The 22522-nt window shown below is 41.0% G+C and overlaps 1 protein-coding gene across 1 annotated transcript in view; it reads right to left on the minus strand.

The window, feature by feature from the left end:
• The window catches only part of VWF (von Willebrand factor), a 141034-nt gene that overhangs the window by 117554 nt on the left and 958 nt on the right, over window positions 1-22522 (minus strand). The window contains exons 2-8 of the mRNA XM_075111545.1: window positions 21779-21833; window positions 21098-21256; window positions 19530-19632; window positions 19232-19440; window positions 10586-10710; window positions 3522-3738; window positions 1290-1412 (exon numbers count right to left, since the gene is read on the minus strand). Of these exons, the coding sequence (XP_074967646.1) occupies window positions 1290-1412; window positions 3522-3738; window positions 10586-10710; window positions 19232-19440; window positions 19530-19632; window positions 21098-21256; window positions 21779-21833 (991 nt within the window). The remainder of the gene's footprint in view (window positions 1-1289; window positions 1413-3521; window positions 3739-10585; window positions 10711-19231; window positions 19441-19529; window positions 19633-21097; window positions 21257-21778; window positions 21834-22522) is intronic.

Below are 22522 nucleotides of genomic sequence, written 5' to 3' on the forward strand. Positions count from 1 at the left end.
CCTGATTCTCTATGAAACTCAAATCAAAGTTCTTCCCTGTTGACAGTGCACCAAATAACAGTAAAAGTTTTGAACTGCTGGTTGTTATTTCTTTTCATGCAGTTCCTTCTACCTATCTACTTGTTACTCACACAGAACCCTTTCTGTTGAGCTCCTGTTTCTCTGCTCTTCAGTTCCTGTCTGCTTAGGCCTTTGCTGTGCTGAACTGGCCAGTGCAGCTACCAAAAGAAGAATATAGCGAGAGTCCTTGTGCAGCCAGTGGATTCGTCTCCTTCGTCTTTTACCAACACTCCCAGGACTGCCCAAATAACAGCTGTATCCTTCACAACAAAATAAGGTCCTGGGTCTAGTTACATCACTTGCCACCCTCCACGTGCACCTTCCCAGGTCCTGCCACAGACTGACAGCTTTGAACTTCCCGTAAGTAAGAGACTGGCAGCTAAATGGGAAACTACTAAGTTCTGAATGCAATAACAACTCCTTAGACAAGGTTGACACTGTCACCACTGCCTTGTTCTGGAAACCAAATTATGTTCTCCATAAACCTCCATCATGCTTAGTATCTTGTACCGGGGGACAGTAAATATGTCCGTGCATTTGCACGAAGTCCAGATTTGAAGGGTGAAATGCAGAGATTGTTTGTTTTTAATAGGACTAAGAAACAAAACAGCCTCAAAACCCCAATAAAAAACAGCTAGAAATGGGAGCATATGGAGCTTTGCAGAATAAAACTCTCCTCCTGCAGTTGTCTTAAGCACAATAGACAGAGGAGGAAGACTGCGATGGTTGGGCTTCCCCTTGAAGCCTATAAAATCACCTGTACAAATGGTTCTATAATACGTGAAATCATTCATCTAAAATCATTAAGATCTTTGGAACTATGATGCGAGCTCTACACGCACTGTTTTTCTGTAAGAAAGTCCTTCAGTATATTCTCTGTTCTTTCTTCCTCTAACTGGATGCTTCTAACTAAAAGCAATTCAGAAGGAATCTAGATATGTCAATGTTAAGCGGTCCCTCACCAAGAAAGGCAGGCAATCATAGAGTATTAGATAGTGCTGATTTTCACAGAAACATTTACTTTTTAGTTGGGCCTGAAAAACGGCCCTTTCATAGAGTGAGCATACAGGCATTACAGAAACTGGTTTATTCTATAGCATGGCCCCAGAAAATAAAAGTGTTTCTGATTTCAGCAAAATTTAAGGGAAGACACAGACTTCCTTCTTCTAATAAAATAGGTAGCATCGCTGCCAAATGTTTCTCTGTAAATAACCCAGTAAATAAATTACCAGGGCAGCTGCAGCCATCAACACATTGTCCGTGACACACTTCATTGATATTCAGGCTCTGGCAGGTTCTGGCACAAGGGGATACACATTCCTTATACTCCATGCCAACTGGACATCTTGGCCCTGAAAAAATAAAAAGAAATTAGAAATGCAAATTCCCCAATAACTCTTAAATAAATAAATCCCTTAATTATCAAAGGCTGAACTACAGAGACACCAGAAAGGTCATATCTTCTCCAGAAGTAGAAGATTTAAGATTTAAGAAACACAAGATTTTCAGTTTGCTGCAATACCATAATCTGTCAGGTTGTGTAGTAAATACTTAGAAGCTAAAGCCAGTTTCTTTTCTAATAAATTGAGTCTTAACAACACAAACCAAGTGCATTAAGAACAATCAAACATGAGGAGAAGTTTTGTAATAATATCCAAGTAATTTGGATAGACAAGCATGTTCTGTACCTTTAAGCTATACAGTTTGTCCACTCATTTGTGAAATTACACTGTTCCATGTTTCCAGAGAGAACTGGGAGACAGTTAAGACCCTGAAATCCCATCCTTCTTCCAGAGAACTGCCAGCACAGGATAACACCCATGCTGTGGTATCTTCACTGCTGTCATTACTTAGGCAAGGCACAAGCACACACTATAGTCATTCCTTCATTTTGATGCATAGACATACCCCACAAGACTGTGTGGGCATGGAGTAGGAAGAAAAGATTAGAGCTTGCCCTTTCCCAGCAAATCCTCTATTGAAGGAGGTGGGAGCATAATGAAGGAGTGGTCTTGCCCTCAGTGGCTCCAGGGCTTGGGCACCAGCTCGCACTAGTACAGTGTGCCCAGCACTAGAGCCCTTCCAATGCAGCAGAGCATTTCATGCCTCCAAATTAACTATCACCATCATCTCCCGAGAAAGCATCATAGTACAGATGAAGGGTGATGGAAAATTAAGCTCCTGCTGTGGCAGCAGGCCATCTCTCTTTTTCCTGACTCAGAAAAAATGTGGTTTCTGAAGTCAAGGGTTAGAAATGAGCTCTAAAACTCCTGGGAACAGAGAGGGGTTCATTTCACTTGTGGCTTTAGTTAGACTTACAGACAGCCCTAGCAAAAATGGGTTCTCTGGCTTGCACCCTGAGCAAGGAGACAAGTTTTCATCAGATCCCTTCTATGTTCCAATGGAATGGTAACAAATTACTGCTGGAAATAAGACTCTCGTCTGGTGTACAATCCCTTGAACAAGCTCTTGGCAGTATCTTCCTGCCCTAACCATAATCAGAAGGCACAGTTTTCTTCAGTGGTGGCCAATAGCAGAATTTCTTTACCAGAGACAAAAGTGTCGTCAGTACAAATCATCAGTTACCCCACGAAATCAATTTACAGAAACATCCTGAGAAAATTGTCCTTCCTGTGCAACATAAATACATGGGAAAAATCACTGAGAACATCATATTAGAAGATAGATTTTTTGGTATTGTTATTCATTTGTGCGTTTATGTATTTAACCAAGGTTCTCCAGTGGAGGTATATGTGTATATCAATGATGGGTGCAAACATGACCTTTCCTCTATAAACACAGTCCATCCCAGTCAATCTATGCACTTTCTTGTTGCAAAATCTTAGCAGAGGTGCAATCAGGACCTCTGATCTCAGCAACATTGGGCTAATAAAGACAGCATTTCAGGATGCAATCAGGATCTCTAACGTAGTCATAATTTGGCTTTAAAAAGGCAGCATCCCATTTTCAATGTAATTGGCTCAAGCAAATAAAGGATAAAACAATTGTCTTTATGAAAAATCATTATGGAGAACCTTTCACGAGGATGCTGACTTACAAGTACAAGCTGGATAACATCACACCTCTGAACCATATGTGAAATAGCTCCTAAAACATTCTAGTCTATACCTTTGTCTTTGTGTATCAAATAAGTCTTCACTGACTTTTTATACCACACTGGGATCTGTAACAGCTCAGGATCTTCTTCATATATGGTTCACACAATCCTGCCTTAGGGACAACAACTTCTAGAAAAAGGTGGGTGATGGAGAGCTGAAAGTGGGAGCGAGCAAAGGCACTTCAGATAAATGGAAGTGACAGGCACTTCAGATTTTAACCTGCCATGCCTGAATCAACATCCTAAAAAGCCACTAGTTGCTTTTAGCTTCAGCACATAAATCTGCAAGGCAGTCATGATCTCATTTGGGATAAGCAGCCTAGAAATAATCCTGTCATCTTACTGCATGAGCTCTCTTCAGGCCACCCGTCCAAAATCACTCCTTCATGAGCACAGCTCCTTGCGTAATCAAGGAAGACCGAGCAGTGACAGTCCATGCCCTGGGTACAGGCACAGATGTCTCTTTCACAGAGATCAATATACGGTTCTGGATCAACTCGATGGTGGCACCGGGAGAAGGTCAAAGATGTTCTTAGCAGCTGGCAGGTTTCCATGACGCCCTGCAAGACAAGTGAAGAGCACAGGTAGGAAGGAGGAGAGAAAAAAAGGACAAAATAAGTTACTTCAGTCTCAGGAAGATGGGAGGAAAAACAACTTTTCCAAGAACAGTGTCACCACTGTTGCTAAATAACATCAAGGTTATTATTTAACACCACCATGTAGTTAAATAACATCATAGTCAAGAGCTAGTAGTGAGCTATATCCATTTATTTACCACATCCATATATACACAGAGGTACATTAATATACTGATTATTATAAAATAGAGTGTCATATAAAGGATGTTGCATGCAGAAACATGTCAGTCAATCAGTCAGCAAATGGAGGGAAGCAAAGAACTGCTTCCTACCCGGTGAAGAACCAGATGGTGTCTGGAGTACCAGGAAAACACGAACAGCAAGGGAGAGGAACTTAAAATTGAGGTACTTGGGAAGAAAAACTACCAGACAATCTTTTGGATAATGAGGGAACAGAGTAAGTTTCAGAGTGAAAGATCGAGTCTGACTGGAATTTGAGGAGTCAAATTTGTTTCCCACTTCTGGCCACGTGTTCCTGTCACTCCTGCTGGCTTGTCCAATGCATAACAGGTCAATTTAACTCAGATAAATGGGAGAAAAATAGCCCAGGGAATAAAAGCAATTTGTTCTGCTCTTCTTGCGAGTTAAATCAGCATGGTGACAGCTAGTGTAAGGGAAGGACTGCACAGTGAGATGTGGGGGAGGGTACCAAGCCCTCTCCTTTCAGACAACAGCAAGCTAAGGTGAAACTTAGCTGTACATGAAACAAAACCTAAGGAAAACTTTATGGCTAAGTTCTCCAAGGGAGGCTGCCAAAAAGACCTCTTATGTACGCATTATGTCACAGTTCAATAAGTCTGAGGTCCTCAATGCAACTTTACAAAAGGATGACACTGAGTTTAGATAAGTGGAAAAATGATTTTCTGATACAACCCTAGCACAAACAATTGAAGAATAAGTAGTTTTTTCTATTTATTTGTCAGTGTTTTATATAAGTAGATGTAACCATGCTGTATATTTCAGGTATTATACATAGTTGCTGTGCTTAAAAAAAAAAAGGGGGTGGAGCGAGAGAAAGTTTTGTTTTCAGTTTCTGGGAGATGAAAAATGGGGAGCAAAAATCCCAGAGCTCAGCAGATATCTAGGTGTCTTCTCTGAATTGCAGATGGTATACCTGTATAGGAAAACTGCTGAGCAGAAAAGACTTTTTTTGCTAAGGGGTATTTTGTCCAGATGATCAGCTAAAGCTAGTACATGTCTGAACTGAGACAGAACTTCTTGCTTATGAAAACAAACCAGGCAGAAATGTCTGGCCCACTGGGAATATATTCAGAGTTTAGCAAAGTGCTGGGTGAACAACCGCATACACAAAGGCGTTTTGAGCTTTCTGAGAAAGGCCTCAGGGAGCTTAAAGCAATGCTAACTAAGCACTGTTAGAGAGCTGAATGTGACTGTCCTCCAGAAAACCAGCTCCAGCCTAGAATAATTCTGATGCCCAGCTAGCAGCCACCATGCTGAATGAGCTGGGGGGGGGGGGGGGGGGGGGGGGGGGCGGGGGGGAAGACTCGAAGGAAGGGAGCAGGAACTGCATAAAATGGTGGTTGGTGCTGCTCTAAGACTACACAGATGTAAGAGAAAGCTGAAGAAGTGCCCTAAGGGTAGAAGTAACAACAACAGAAGCAGCCAAAAAAGCTATTAAAGCAGCGCTTCAAGATGAAGCCGATATAACCAAAAGAGAGCTCAGAGCCATTCAGAGGATGAGCAGTGCAGCAACTCCTGGATCAAAGACTTGATCCAGATATTATCAAATGCAACAGAAAAACAGTATATTCAATAAGTCCATTTAGGGTCTGTGTTAATCAGTTTTTTAAATAAGGTAATAGCCTTGTTAAAAAGGTAATACAACTCAATTGTTATGTTGCAATAGAGCTCAGATTCTGCATATTCCACTAAACAGTAAAACTAGTAGAAACAATCTTTTATGATCATGTTTATTACATACCAGTAAATGTTAGATGTGAAAGTGACTTTAAAAATCAAGGAGATTCCACACACAAAAAAATTCATTAAACCCCTTTTTGGTTTTTTCCTGTAGTGTTCTTTGGTCTTGGTCTTGTTCAATAACAACATGCCTAATGACTGAGCTCTAGTGGATTATCAAGAAACCAAGTGATATGTTAGAAGGAAACAAACAGTTCATTTTCTCTGTGCAAAGGGGTTTTTGCCATTCAAATTGCTTCACGTTTTCCAGTGACTTTATACAAGAAATTATAGCTGAAATTTTCCCATCTTTTAGACAAATCTCAACTATTGTGATGAATTAACAGACGTAAGCTGTAATATGGGTAAATCCAACCAGATTTTTTAAAAAAAATCACCATTAGGGTCATCAAAGACTGGAACAAGTGTTCAGAGAGGCTGTGGAACCACCACCTTTGGAGATACTCGAAACGTGAGTAGACAAGGACTGAGCAACATGACCTAGGACGGCCCTGTTGCACGCAGAGGATTGGACTAGATAGCCTTCAACGGTGCCTTCCAACTTAAACCATTTTGCAAATTATTTTTATTTTCTCTCCTTCCTTTCTTTCAAACTCAATGGTCAGGCTGAACTATGAGAGATCCTCGTTCTTTAGTTTAAGGGACAACGCACATATGTGGTGAGCACCGGGTATTGGTAGTCTCATCCACTGCTGTAGCATTTCTGCTCATGGAGCAACAGTCCTGGAAGCGGCTTCACTCAAAGAAACATCAAAACCAACAGACTGGGGACTGAAGCCTCAGGCTGAAACAGTGCTTACAGTACACGTGGCTGTAAGATTAAAACTAGCAGAACTGACTGCAGTATCTGAAATACAGGTGAAAGTCTTGAAATGTCTCCCTTGAATTCTGCATGAGTCTATTTTAAGTGTTTATTTAAATGAGTTGGTATTGTCCTGGCGCTGACAACCCTTAGCGACCACAAACTTGCTGACCTTCCTTCTGCCCCAGTCCCACCACACAGAGCTGTAGGTGGAATTTTGTACATTCTTCCAATGTCTGTGGGATTGCCTTCTGCTGCTGCATGAACTGCAATTGTCTATTGCTTAACAATTGCCATTAAAGAGATACAACCTAAAAAGTAACAGAAGAAAACAGAGACACCCTCTCATTCCCTTGAATTTAAACCCTATGGTATATAGATACATGGAAATATTTCTCCAGATCATTCAGTAAGGGTATATTTCAGTGCCATAATTGGGTATAGGTTTTCAGAATACATGTTCTTTTGGTTAACTCAAACAGAGAATGATTTAGCCTCGCATCCTTCCAAGTAAAAAGCATTTAAAAGCCAATATGTTTAGTACCCCAAATGCTGGCTGTATGTTTCAGCAAACATAACAACAACTGACAGAAGTCACTTCACTAGAATGCTGATTCAGCTAACTTGTATATTTCAGGAGCAGAGAAATGACATTTTAGATATAGTGGGCCTCATTTTCACCCCTAAAATGTATTATAGTATTGTATGTCCATGTCTTTTCTGGACCTGTTTGTGATCTCTACCATCACAAATTACAGTCCAAAAGTTGAAAACCTCTCCCACTTGCGTTCAGTTCTGAGGACAAACGTGATTTCTTTATTGTATATGGAAGTACTCTATGAGATATGAGTTGGACTATTTCTTACCAATCACAGCAAAAGCTGAATTTCAGCAAAAGCAGAAATTAATTGAATTCTAATTTCAGCCCTTTTCATATCTAACATGTTATAGGCATATTTTCCTAATAAGAAAGAAAAAAAGAGAGAATACGGTGAACTGTGGCCTCCATGCACCATTTCTACTAGAGGTGAAATCTGGAAAAGAAAGGTAACCCCTAAGAACACATGAATCAATTGTAATGCTTTAAAACATATATATTTTTGTTTTCAAGACTGCCTCATTACCACTGTTATCCACATCATTCCATTTTATACTTCAAAATCCATGTTACCCATGCTGTTAGTCATCTGATAGGCTATTAGATTGCAGTACTTCAGTAAACAGGTAGCCTAAATCATTACATCCGAGTGGTGAAAAAAAGCGGATCCAACAATGCAGAGAAGCTCTTTCTTTTTGGTAACTATTTAAACAGCAGCCAGAGAGGGCAGGGCATGGCAGGGAGGTGGTAGCTCCCTCCCTCCCACACTACCCAGCTTGGCATGCTCTCCAGATCACAAGACAAGGTAGTCAACAGGCAGCTCCACCATGCAGATGCCAAACTGCCTCCAGCCCTAGGAGAGGAATACATGTATCTGAGAAGAAACCGTCTCTGCAGACAGAGCAGTAGTCAAACACATGTAAGTGCGCATGTGTTTTGGAGGCGGAGGGCAGCAATAGGGTAAAAGTATGAGCTGGGTCAAGACCTTCAGGTGATACATAGAGCCATTGATCAAGACAAGAGCTGTTCCTTATTAAAGAACACAAAATTGCCCACATTTTCTATGATTTGAAGATAAAAGAGAAACAGAGCTTTCTGACTTCACTGCACCTTGCAGAGAAGTGAGAAGCCATCCCTCCAAGGATGCTGTTGTGGTGGGGGAGGCAGAGAGGGCAAAGAAAATCACAGATCTACCCCCAGTCAGGGGACGGGGGGCAGGAGGAGTGAGCTGAACTAAAGCTGTTTTCCTCACCTAGCAGCTGACCGCCTGGCAGGGAAGGAGGCTGGGAGATGGGGGAGATTTACATTCCTGAAGTTGAAGCAAGCAAACAAAGCACGCTGTTAAAAAGCCCTACATTCTTCATCAGGCATTCATTTGGCTGGACTTCTATTAATAGCACTGTCTTTATTCTTGCACAATGAATAAATTAAGCCAATGTGAAATGCTGTGAGCTCATGAACTCACACAAGAGAGAATATCATTTCATCCAGTTTGTGGGAGAGCAAACTTTATCCAACAAAGCATCAATATTTAATGTGATCTGTATAAAACTCGCATTAGTTGCAGCCTACCCATTAGACAAGATTTCGTTCCACATGCCTCTCCCTGGCCTCAGTTGCAATGTTTACATTTTCTAAACATTAACCTTGCCTGAATAGATAAAATTCCAGCAGCCACAACCAGTTGCAAGAACTAGCCCTGCTCTAGAGCTGTAACCAGGTTTAAAACGCAATCCTGTCCCTCCAAAGGCACTGATTTTCAGAACATATCTAATACAAGCGCACCCATCCAAAAGCTTAGTGGAAAGTATAATTAGTCAGAAGTCTGCAGGCTTGTCCAAATCTTTGTTAGCTTTCTCCAGGAAACTAGGAAACCGGCACTCAAAGTAGCTGTAGAGCAGATATGTTCCAGGAAGTGCTACCACTCTTGAGAAATTATTTGAGCCTTGTTTAACATGGATATGTCCATGGGACTTGTACACCAAGAAACTGAGGCCTAAATTTTGGCCTCAGTTACTCTGATATAAATCTAAACCTGGCACCCCCCAGATCATTATGATTTACAGGAGAGTACATGAGATCAGATGCAAACCCTCAATGGATAAGGATTCAATTTACCATGACGGTCATAATCTGCAATACCACAGGCAATCAGTACATATGCAAAGCTACTTTCCTGCCTGAGCTGGTGACCATCTACATGTGCCCGCCCTGTGTCTAAGGGAAACAAGGAACATGTTTATACTTTGAAAGAGGAGAGGAAAAAAGTTGATGCAGGAGAAGGGTTGACAGAGTTGGCTGAGACAAGCAGTTCTGTGTTTCTTCAACAAATCAGAGCTACTATCTTCAGCATAGCTGAAGAAACCTCCTCCTCCTCCTGGCAACGGAAATAGCCTGGTGTCACAGAGCCTTTGCAACACCTACAGAGAACATCTCCTTTGTCAAAACTAGCCTGGCCGAAGCATCTCCCTGTTCTGGTGACTCTCAGGTACATGAACTGACACATTCACATACTGTTTGTGGTGGTGGTGCCCACAGAGGCTTTGTAACTGATGCTGCTCTGCTGGCAGAATCAGAGGGGGAATTAACAACCTCATTCTACAGGCACCACTTAAACACACCTTTCCCAATACCAAAGTTTCTTTGTCAGCAACTCACACTTCAGGCTCAAATGGGCTCTTGGTTTCTTTGTTTATCTGTTTGATATTTGTGTATTAGGTTTGGGGGTTTTGCCGGGGAGAGGAAGGGAAGTATGTCTGCTCTATGGTTCTAGAAAGCCAAGGTGCAGTAGGAGAAAAAAAAAACCTGTATTCACTAACTAGTCAGTAAACTGTGCCTTTCTTAAGACTGCAGTAAATAAGACATCAGCCATAACATGCAAGCTCCGAGGTTACTTCTTATAGCACTGGATAGTCCAGTGCAGAGATCCTCCTGCTAGCACCAGCCAGAGCCTACACAGAGGGCACATAATTAGCAGCTCAGGAACTACATACAGCTGCATCCTGTGTCCAGTCCCACAGTGGCTCACAGATAGGCTGGAGCCCCCACAGACGGCACAGGCATGCACTGCAGATGTGTCACTTCCGCCTTCTGCCTGTACCTGACCCTGCTGCACCACAGCAGGGACCTACATATGGCCACCACCAGCTCTGTGGTTAACTCCCACCAGGCTGGATGAGGAGCCGTACACCCTGCTCCAGCACAGCAGGGACAGCAGCGCCCGGTATAGCTATTTCAGACTGCACTGCACCTTAGAAACCCAAAACAGGTATCATCTGCACCCTGCACCCTAAGCAGTTGCTGACAGAGGAACACATTAGGTACAGACGTGGATTCAAGGAAGCATTTGTGTTGTTCTGCCAAAGGGCAGGCAAGCTGCCTTCAGCTAGGGGAGGACTGAAACCAGACCGGTATCTTGCGGCACCAACCTTCTCTGCAATATCAGATGAAATATTGCAGGTGTTGCTTGGAGACTGCACTCTCTTGCACCGCTTGTTTTCACTGTGCAAAGCCCAGGAGTTTGCAAAATCATAACTGTTTCCCACAAGGGTCCCTGTGGATGAAGGAGAAGCACACAGCTGTTTAGGGGTTTGAGCAACAAGTGGACATTATTGGCTACTACCTATGTGATCGGCTGCTGAAAGCTGGTTTTGAAAATAAAAACTTTCATTTCAAATTAATTTCTATTCCAGACAGATTGATTGTAGAAAAGCCCCTTTCAGTGATCTGGACTGACTCCTGTAGAAGACCTCTCTGAGCTTGAAGACAGACTAAAGCCTGCAGAAGACAGCTCGCAGTACTTCTCACACCTGCGTGAACACGGTAGGAGTTATTTGCTGGTCAGCTATAACCTGCAGAAACCTAAGCATGCCCACACATTTTCCTAATGTTTAGAAGTTCTCAAAAAAAATAGGAGTCATTAAAGAGGCAAACAAAATTAATCTGCTTCCCTAAGCAATGAAAGTGTTGGCATTCCTGATCCCAGCTAGCCTTGATTTTCTCCTTCTGTCTGAAAATAAATCTTGTTTGTAAAGAAACTTAACATACACCATAATTGCTTGGGCCCATGATCTTACAGTGTAAGCTGTCCTGAAACCCGCTTCTCTGACATATTAGAAGCAGCCCCTGGCACAGTCTTGGCAAGATTTGCACTCACTTTGCACAAAAACAAAACTGAATGAGTTAATCTGTATGGCTGCCACTTCCTGGGAGATGCAAGCAGACTCTCTGCTCTGTTGCTCCTTCCTTCAGAGAAGGGGGATCCTCCCAGAAAGGGAATGTTCCCTCCTCCCCCTTTTGCCTCCCGTGGCCTGGCTGATTAGAAGTACTACCTCTGCTTCCTTCTGTGGGTACCCGCTACAAAATAGTTAATTTAATTACACTTTCTTAGTTCTGTAACTTTGCTTTTTAAAACTCTCGCATGCAACACAGGACAATATCAGTTGCCTCTGTTAACTCGTTCCCAAAAATGGAAATATAACCCTGACTGTTACTGGAAAACAAAATAAATGCTCCCTAAATATATCTATGGAATATTTTTATATTTAAATCCATTTTATATTTTATAACATATTTTATATGTACACATAATGAAAATGTCATCGAGCTACCTGCTGTATGTTAAGTACAAACAGACAGAATATACTGAACACCAAAACTGTTCTAAACCGAAGGGTAGTTGTGAAAACTACACCAAGAATGCTAAAACAGATGTAATAAAGCCAGTAGCCTTTAGCAAACCTTTTTTTGTAAACTAGAAGTTTGGGGCTAATAAATGTAGCATATGTTAGGCCCATAGCAGATGTCAAAGGAGGAAGATTCCAAGGGAAGGACGACAGTAAAAGGCATGAAATTTTCATCTCTGCAGCCAGAACTGAGCACAAGAAAAGAAAAACAAGAATGCAACCCTTGACCTTACCACAGATTGTAAAGATTAATGATGAAATCTAGTCTGATGAGAAGCGAGGTGCCAAATTAAATACATCCTCTTTTATTTGCACTAATGCAGTCTTACACTAACAGTTATAAAGTAAGAGATGGGCTTAGCTCTGAAGCAGTGTTTCTTTGGTTCTGAAAGTGTGTCCGTGTTGAGCTTCCCACCAGCAGGTACCACCAGATCCTCATTTACCCACAAGTTCAAATCTGAAGGTTGGGACAACTATCACCCCTGAAATTCTGGTTACCTGTTTTTTAATTTCTCCCCCATTAGATCTTTTTTCTTCTGTGATGCTTGTAAATTTATACCTCTACGTAGTTCTTTTATACAACACCTGTATACTATTTTAACCCTTCCGCTTAAAACTTTCAAGTAAAATTTTTTCAGACTAAATGATTTCATAACTATTGTGGGTTTTGTGGTTTGGTTGGGTTTTTTTTAAATCCGCTTTACAAACCATCTTGTTTCAATGCCTGTCTGTATATTAGCAGACTATTCCACAGGCACAAGCTATTTGCCAACACCTTGTCAGAGCAGTCTTCCTCCTTGCAAAGTCCTGGGGCCCTTAAATTAAGCTTCAAGCTGTTTGGAACAGGCAATACTTGACTGATTTTGGTTTGCTCAATAGCTCAAAGTCCTGCCCCACGTAAGCCTTCTCAGCAAGGTAGTAAAAATCTTGGATAATAATGAATGAAGAGAGATCAGTTGAGAGTATATTTTTCCTGTGATTTGTCCAGTGTAGCCTTAAATGACTTATGGCAACAGGTAAAGGGCGGGAGAGGCACTATGACTTTAAAATGAGAGTGCTGCAAAACTTTGCATACACATTGGCTAGCCTGCTTTTCCCCAGAAAATTTGTCCTCAACACTAAACAATGCAGTCACTAAAGATGCATGGTATTTCCCTGAATATCATTAATTACGTCCCATAATACAGGTTCAGTGGAACCTGTATTTTCAGAGTACCTGTATTTTTCCTGAATAAGGAGCTTTACAAACACACAGTTAGATGCACTCCATACTCCTGGAAAGGTGAAAAGCAGTTGGACACGGAGGTTTCACTGGCCATCAGAAGAGCTCTAACATGCAACTATGAAGTGGCTCTGGGGCCACTGAGCTGCTTGACAAATATAGGTCCTGGGGATAAGTTATTTCTACAGATGTTTATTTTGGAGAGGACTCTTCAACCCATACTCTGCACTACATACCCTATTGATCAGTGTGGTCATTCTCAAATACTTGATCTATGTGACGAGGTTTCAGGAAGCAAAGTAGTGAGGGAGAGTTGTCCCCAGCTAGTCAGTGTGCAGTCTCCTTCTAGGATACAAGATATGTTCAGGAGGCAGCTGTTAAAGCACAACCCAGACCTCACCTTCTACATCCCAGAAACATCCCACTGCTTTGATAACCCTGCTAACATCCCCCAGAAGAGGGCCATGCACCAACCACCTGAGCAGCAGGTAGGGCCTCCAGGGGCGTTTTGTTGGTCTCCGGCTTTAGTGTAGTCTCTAACTACTGCCCTTATGCCTCTATCTCTGGGGAGGGGGTGGGGGAGAAAAAAAAAGCAAACCAAAAACACACACGACACTGATATGTTTTGGGCAAGACTTTCCCCCCAGTAACCCACCCCCTTTTTCTGGTGAGAACAGTTGCTTTCACTTATCTGATTTTCAGATAGATGATGTTTGCTCTCGACAGAAAAATCAGTGTTCGCTATGACATCTGGGTCTCAAAATCACCACTTCCTTCTGAAATCTGAAACCAATATGCTGGTTCTTTACTTTGAGACTGACCGTCAGGCAAGGCAAAGCATTAGCAATAACTGTCTTGCATTCAAGGCACACGAGTGGGAGGCAGGAACCCTGACCTCCTTCCCTGGACCTCCTGCAGATTTTTCATATGGCCATAGGCCCACCAGGTTAACCCTCCTAGGCTCTATTAAATCACCTGTGAAATATATGTAAAAATTTGTGCAAGACGCTACAGTACTGTGAGTAGAGGTGTGTAAAAACTTTCACAGGTTATTTCCCAAGCAATGGGGGTTTGGGGTTTGTAGGGATTTTTATGTTGTTGGTTGGTTTGGCCTTGGGTTTTTTTGGGGGGTTTGTTCGTTTGTTTTGTTGTTTTGGGATTTTTTTTGCTTGTGTTTGGGGGTTTTTGGGGGGGCTGGAAGGTGGAACAGAAGTTGGGGGTGGGGGGATGGGTGTCTGGGTTTTTTTTACAGTGTTACATCGCTTAGTACATGGTTCCAGACAAGCAAAAGGTTGACCAAAAATTGATTCATAGTTTGGACCAAATTAATGATTTGAAATATTGAAGTCATAGGCTATAAAATCTTTCCTGCCCTCTCTGGTTCAATGAATATAAAATTAATAATATTAAACACAAGAGAGTGAAAGAGCCATCTCCAGAACTCTACAGCACATTGGTGAAGGCACACTCCATACAACAAAAATGTCTAACTTTGATTCCAAACTCTGAATAGAGCAGAGTGGTTTATGAATGCAGGTTTCTGGCATCTCAGACACACATCATATAATGAAGACAGGTACAAGGCAAGTCTTCTTCATCTGTACTGTTTGTAAATGACACCTAAATTCCCTTGTGAATCTACGCCCTTTGCTTTCAAAATAAAATGTAAGAAAGAAAGAGAGATTATTTACTTAGGCCAAACAAAAATTTTAAACCTGCATAAAATCAAATTACTCATATCCTTTAAAACGCCAAGAAATTTGGATTTCAGAATGACCAAATCTTTTGTTTATTTTTTTAGGTTAAAAAGAAAAAAAAATATCTGCACTAGCATCACTCTGAGTTTGGAACATGCTTTAAAAGCTTCTGATAAAAGGTACCACACACAGGGAAGTTGCATATTCAGTCATATGCATTTATACTACTTCTGGAATTAAAACATTACCTGAGACATCAGACTTTTACTTGCAGATACTGCCTGCTTCTACCTGTTTAACCTATATTCACTCTCCAGTGGCATCACATATTCTGTATTTCAGCAGCTTAAAAGGCCGCCATATGTTGCTGACAGCTGGAGCAGGCTCATAATATCAAGCCTTTATAGAAAATTAGCCAGGAGTATTGTTTTATCATTAACATCTTTGTAATTTGGAGACAGATTCCCAGAAACATGCTTCCTGCCAGTGCCAAGAAAAGCATAATGGGATGCTGGATTAATTGGGGTTGGTTTTTTTTTCCTCCCATAATGCTAAGAATGTGTAACATGCACAAATAACAAAATGATGGATTAATATCCCTGTGTTGGACTTGAATGAGCTCTTTCGCACAAATAAACTTCAGTGAAGGCCTAGATATTCAAGCACCTATCACAGCAATGTCACCGTGAGAGAGCTCAACCATAAGAGCACAAGACAAAGACTGAGGCTACGGGCACACAAATAAGCTCCATGAGCTTGCACTGCAACCTCTCTCATTGGGGGGAAATCACACTTTCTGCGGGTTAAGAGCACGCCCTTTGACCACTAGCATGCTGCAAGGCTAGGGGTTTTGGCCACTTGCTCACGTGTGCATGCCCTGAGGAGATTTCAGGAACAAGTTGCCCTGTGTCGTGTGAGATTTCCTCTGTAGTATTATGTAAGTCATGTCTTCTGGCCTGTGCTTTGGATCCCCAGTTGTAAAATGCTCATGACAATGATAGTGAGACACTCAAATGCCACAGGGTGAAGGTTGCCAAATAGATATCTGAGCATCTGGAAAGGACTCAACTTCATGTGTCTGATATGAGCAAAGACTGGCAACCAGTTAGAAGTGTATGATCATGTCAGAAAACAGAGCCTGTTCAATTACCAAGTCTAGGAAGCATTCACTGGATGGCTATAAAGGACCAGAGCCTAGGTGGCAGGAAAAAGCAGAGGAGACATCAACTCATTCGTTAGGATCTAGGGGAAAAACAAACAAACAAAAAAACCAAAACAAAGCCCCCTGGAAAGCTTTTGAGAACTTTATATTTTCATTATGCTTAAAGTGTGAGAACAAACCCTCAAGGGGCAGTTGGCTTGTTTTCGCTGCCATATCCAATAAACAAGCAACCACGTACAATATAATCAATCTTGTTTGTAAGTCTCAACAGGACATGAGCACTTCTCTGCAGGATGAACTAGTTTAGTAACCAACTATGTCAATGAGAGTGACTCAGCACCCCATCCTCTGAATTAAAGTGTGTGTCTGCAGCTCTGAAACCTCATGGGGAGAATTTGGGGTTTTTTTGAGGTTCAGGAGCTACTCGTTAAGGCCACTACCTTCAAAGCCAGGTCCTACCAATGTTAATTTGTTAGGGTATCATAGCTTGAGTCACATAACTTAGACCTCCAGCAGCTCAATAAGTGAGCATCAAAAGCATATACAGAAGTGGTGTGTGTTATCCTCTAATTTTGCTGTATCTGTTCTCAGTTTCTACACCAAAAAAGAGTGAGGAGTCATAAGAGTGCCATGACAAGGACAATGATTGAATAGATTATAAAACATGAGTATGAATATATGAAGACAAAGGAAAAACAATTTTACATTGTTCACTAAGTTTAAACACCTTTTCCTTCATTCCTCCTTTATTTACTTGCTGTAAGTGGTAATGTCCAATAATACAGCAGGTGCTTTGCCTTTTATCTCACCACCACTCCCAAAAAATCCAAATATAATTAATGAAGTTCTATATCGTAATCCACTTCCACAGGAGCAAACTGTGGCAAAGCAAACCAACCCACCCTCTGTGTTATTAAGCTGTAATTGGTTTTATATCCAAAATACAGAAAAATCATGTTTTCATTTGTTTTCTACATAAACATTGCCATTTTGTTGAAAACGTTTTGTGACAAAACCTGTGATTCCACATGAAAGACAGCATTTATGGGCTAGATTCTATCCATGACAGCTCACAGTACCTGAATGCATAACCTCTAGGCCTATGTCTCTTCCTTTAACTCTGACATTCAGACCTGCAGAGTGCTCCCCAGGGCTTTCCAGATGAGAGCCCGTAATCTTAACAATATTAGATGTCTTTCCTTTGTGCACTGTGCTTCCACTACATTTTATTCTGAAGCTCAAAGATCTTATTGTATATATTATCAATACAAATCCTGTCCAGAAATATATTTAACAGATTAGAACTGAGGGCCAGAACTCAATCAAAATATGCCAATATTTTAACAGGAAGCAATGGACACATCAACTGGACAGTTCAGTTTGCCAGCAACCTTAAGGTAACTCTTCAGTCCCCTCAGATTGCTAAGTCATTACACCACGCTCACATCCTGGGCTGGGTTGACTTTTATGAGATCTAATCAGACTTAAAAGCAGAGCAAATAAAAACTGCAGTGCAAAGAAAAGGGTAAACTGCTTCATAGGCTACCAATAGGCTGCCTAGATCTTTCATATAAAGAGCATTGCCTCTCCCAGCTGCTTGTGTTGCCCCTCACCTAAAGGCTAGCTTCTAGAGGTTTTTTTTTTTAAAAAAAAAAAGTTAATTAATCAAAAGGCAATTTTACTTGGAGTAAGTTAAGAAAAGCTCATATGAACCACTCTGCCAGAAGAGCTGCCAAGGGGACAAACGTGTGAGCGTAGTGATGTCCCTCACTGATACAACAAATTCAAACATAATTCATTCTAATCCCTTCTAAATAAGTTTAAATGAAACGTCTATTGTATCAGAGTAAAATCTGGCAGAATTGCTGTGATACGGTTCTGTTCTTCAGGCTAAAATCACAGATCTGTATATGTCCATACAGGTTACAGAAGTCAGGGCCTTCATCATACAGAAAAAGCTATGCATGTTCTCTGCCATCTTCTCTATTATTTTTCAACTCTTCCAAGCAGTTACCCTGCCATATACTTCATTGCAATTTGAAATCTGTGTCGCTTTTTTTAAGAGTGAGGATGCAGTCTCAGGCGTGTTAAACAAATACAGCATGGAACACATTTAAACATAAGCAGCAGAAGGGAATCCTCTACATTTGAACAGTGCAAGGCAATACAGTCTCCTTTTCTGCTCCTGCTTTTTATAATAGCCTCACTCTTATTTATTGTCTCAAGAAAAAGATGTAAACTTCAGCTTTCAACACATTCAGACATAAAGGTAACAAAGCCCTGCCAAGCAATCCTGTGAGCTGAGTTTGTTTCTTATTATTTACATTGCTGAAGGGCTGATCAATCATTTTAGGATACTATTAAATCGGGGTTTTTCGGTATATTGAAGCTATGCTTTTGTATCCCAGGTGTAAGCAAGCCACACGTCTGGAGCACTGCCGGACTCTTCTCCAACTTGCTTTGTCTTCCATTCTATTTTCTATATAATTTATTTTTAATACATATTTTACATTATTGATTTAACATATTAATGTATTAGCTAATTATACTCTTAAGTCTTTCCTGTTCAGGTAAGTGCTAAGAATTAAAAAACACTCTGAAATACCACAAATCAAGATCAGTCCTTCAAAGTCATAGTCAATGCTTTTCCAAATCTCTTAGTCTTCACTCACACTGGCAGACTTTGCATAAAGGTGAATAGAGCAGCAAAAGCAGTCTTGTGTCTCCCTTTCATTAGGACTTGCTGTGATATACAGTGCACCTCCAACCCAACAGCCCACACAAACAAGGAAATGTCATTAAAAGGTAACCACTTTATAGAACAGCATCTCACTCCCAATCCAAGTACAATCCTGAGAGAACCAACCCCCAAGATTTAATATTCTGCTATTGCAACACTACCTATTCTTAGTCCCACTTAGCTAACTTGTGCGAAATTAAAAGTTGAACCAACAAGTGTTCCTCACATCTTTTTTTGCTGGGTCTTCTCCTAGTTGGTCTCTCCACACACCATATTGTACATGGTTTAAACTGTAGCTTTATCTCTGTATTTCAAGATTCAAGGTTTCTAAAAGTGTTACATTCAGACTTCTGGGTTTTGCTCAGGAATGAGATGCGACAGCAATTCCCTTTCAGGGGAAAGGAAGATGAAAGAACTTAGTCAGATAGCTTTTCAGGACATCAAGATGAGGTACGTGACAGGTTTTGTGGAAACATTTTGCTGGATCAGCAAAATCTTTTTTGAGTCACCCATCAGAAAAGGTGTGCAGAACGTACATTAAAATACAGTCAGTGAATCATAGTCTTACCTTCCTGAGTTCTGAAGTCATCTTCAGCAAATTTATTGGAGTTGCCACACAACCCACAGGTCATATTATAATGCTTTTCTTGAAGGAGTATCTGAATATTCCCACTGATATCAATCTTCACCACAAAGCCATGCTCTTCGCTGGATATTTTATAATAACCTGCCTCCTTCTCTATAAATATGCCATTGGAGGCAAAAGGTATAGAAACCCTGTGAAGAAAAATAGGGATTTCTCAGAATATGACACACAAAAAACATCAGCTTTTTTCTGCTGGAATACCTGTTGCTCCCACAGGTACCTTTTGTCTTCCTGCATCACACCTCCATCTAAGGAGAAGCGAAGATTGAAATATTCTCCAAGATACACAGAGAAACCAGTTTTCTCCCCATCCTGGTAGTCACCTGAAGGGATAAGACATAAGTAAATATTAGTTCTGGGACTCAGGACTTCAACTTGTAAGTACACTGGCTGGGAGTGTATCACCTAACGTTTTCAAAAGCCATCCATCTGTTTCATCCCATAATTGTTTAATATGAAACAAACAGATAGTCTCAGGACGAGGGCTGTCATCAACCACCGGCAGGCGGATAACCTGGCACTGGCTGTGGACTCACACTCTCCCTGTTACTGTCTCTAGCCAGGGAACTCTCCACCCTGCCATGCACACTGGAGGAGTTTCCACAAGAGATGTGCCTGATGATCTGCCCTGCTCTTTCCCTTCCTAGTTTCCTTCCAAGAACAGCCCATAGTTCAGTGTTAAGTGAAGGGAGTTGAATCCATTGAACTGATGGAAGAACTGAGCCTGGATATCTTTATTCTTGATGAGACAATTTATAGATAATTTACAGCAGCTCCTTGCACAATGCACCACCTGTTCTGGACCTCCCACTCTGAGGTAACCAGCTCTGCCCAGACCTGGTCACTTTACGCAGCAATGCAGATAGCACTTCACAGCCAGCTATCCAAAACCAAAACAAACCCACATACGTATGCTAAGATAGGCGCCAAAAAATATGCCATGCTTATGTGCCCAATAAAAAAATAAAGCCTCTGTTCATGCAGTGAGGGGGAGTGTTAAGATTTATTTGACCACATAAAATACTAAAAACAATTCATACTTCACATATGCTGGTGAGTTCTTCTACATACAAAAAATTATACCGAGTTGATAAGCTGAGGAAGAAAATTATTTAAATTGGTGTATGTTTCCTTTTCAGAGTGATGGGATCAGTTTACTTCAATTTACTCATAGTCAGTAAAACGTCATCTTAAACTATGACGAACACAGAACTATTATTAGTTAATATATGAATAACTGCCAAAACAGTTTGGTATGAAAGTAACATACAGTTTTGGTTCTCATATCATCTGTTTTCCATCCCCAAGAATAACACTTCAGGGGCTTTTGCTAATTCAAAGGCCTTTTGTCCTGCAGGATGGGATGTTAATCACTGGCGTGTTTAGCATACAGGTAAAATTAGTTCTACAGGGTCGTGTAGCTCTAATTCTTGTACTCAGCTTTAGCAGCCTCTAGCAAATTCAAAATTTAAAAAGGTCTCAATTTTCCTCTTTAGAAGAGCCAGTAAGAAAGTCTCAATTCCTTGTCAACTTAGTTATGTGTCAGATATATTACAAAAGGATAACAGAATCCAAAGTGACAGAATTTCCTCGAAAGTAATCTTGCTTTCAGAAAAAAAAAAAAAAACAAAAAAAACCTAAGATCCTTTCACGCAGTGGTCCATCCTATCTGACAAAGGGCAAAGCCATTTGTCTTTTCTTCTCTGTGCCAGAGCCTAGAACAAGGGCAATGGCTCATCCCTAAAACATTTTTTATTTATTACTTTTTGGTATCTTGCCCAGACTCACCTAAGAGTGTGAAGGAGTGCTTGTGACAGTCCCCAGCAAGGAGGTAGCTGCAGTCCCCAGCAAAATTGTAGAAAGAACCATCAAATGTTTTGATGTGATCATTCCCAAAAAGGCTGCAACGGGAAACTGATGACTCCTGAAGCAAAGAAACTGATGGTCCTGGATATCAAAACACAATGTAACTTACATTGTAAAACACACATTTTGTAGTTCAGGAATTTATCTGCTGGCATTTATCACCATTGATCACTCCATGTCCTAGACCTTTAGCTGTGCTTCTAGGCAGACTGTATGTCTGGCATGACAGCCCATACAACTTTTTCTCTTATTCCTACTGGCCCAAACCTTGCATGGGTAATATCAGTCCTGATCCTTTAAAGAATGCCATGCATTCATTCATTTGTGCTTGCCTGCGATCCCATTAAGAACAACAAGGCAGTAACAAAGCCCTATAGTTTGTTCATCCAAGCGTCACTGACTTCAGGAGTCTGTGACTCAACACAGTACAAGATGAGCCAAAAGAAGTAACTTTACCAATGTTGACAGCATGATAAGAATGTTGCCTCATCCAGGATTGCAGGATTAGTTGGGCAAAAAGAGGGGAAAAAAAAACTCTTAGAGAAGAAATGGTGAAACTGTATTATAGTTCCTAGACATCAGAAAATAAACATGTTTTCCTACCTGGTATTGCAATGGCCAGCAGTAGGTTTGTTAGCAGCACTGCCAAGAGGAGCATCTGTCAAAAATCGAGAGAGATTAGAACATTCTTAGTTTGGGGTGTTTAGTTTGTTCACCATTTTCTATCCGTTCTTTATAAAGCTATTTTTGAGGTTCTACCACTTTTCAGAAAGCCATAATCCATGCAGACTTTCACAGTAATTCAGCTACCCGTCCATGCTTCTTTAAAGCAGATAATCTAGGAGATTAACTATTCTTTGTTCCCATTTTCACTTCTCATTGCAGGGAAATATGGGCTACCTCCACAGGAAATGCAACCCAACTTATACACATGTTCTGAGTTACCCAAGTTAATACACTGCACACACAAAGCCCTTCAATACACAGCATTATTTGCCAGAAAACCCAACATGAAGAGGCACACCAGACTGGATTAGCCAAATTGTCCCCAGCAGAAGTCACCTCTGCTGCACAAGATTTGCATCCTGCCCAAACATTCGCAAAGGGAAAGAAAAATATTTTGCACCAGCCGATAGGTCTGGCTGGCAGGCCATTATAACCACATGCTTATAATCCTCTGATTTCAGGGTGATAATATGTTCAAGATAAGGGGCAAGAAGTAAAAGGAGGAAGTTGTGCAGAGATTCACCCAGTATGAAAACTTCTGTTCTCCAAAATCAGTTTTAGTGTCGGCTCCTGCTTTCTACAACCAAAATGTCAGCCTTTGTTCTCCATATGTCTATAAAC

This window comes from Phalacrocorax aristotelis, chromosome 1, assembly GCF_949628215.1.
Source record: "Phalacrocorax aristotelis chromosome 1, bGulAri2.1, whole genome shotgun sequence".
Classification (NCBI taxonomy): domain Eukaryota; kingdom Metazoa; phylum Chordata; class Aves; order Suliformes; family Phalacrocoracidae; genus Phalacrocorax; species Phalacrocorax aristotelis.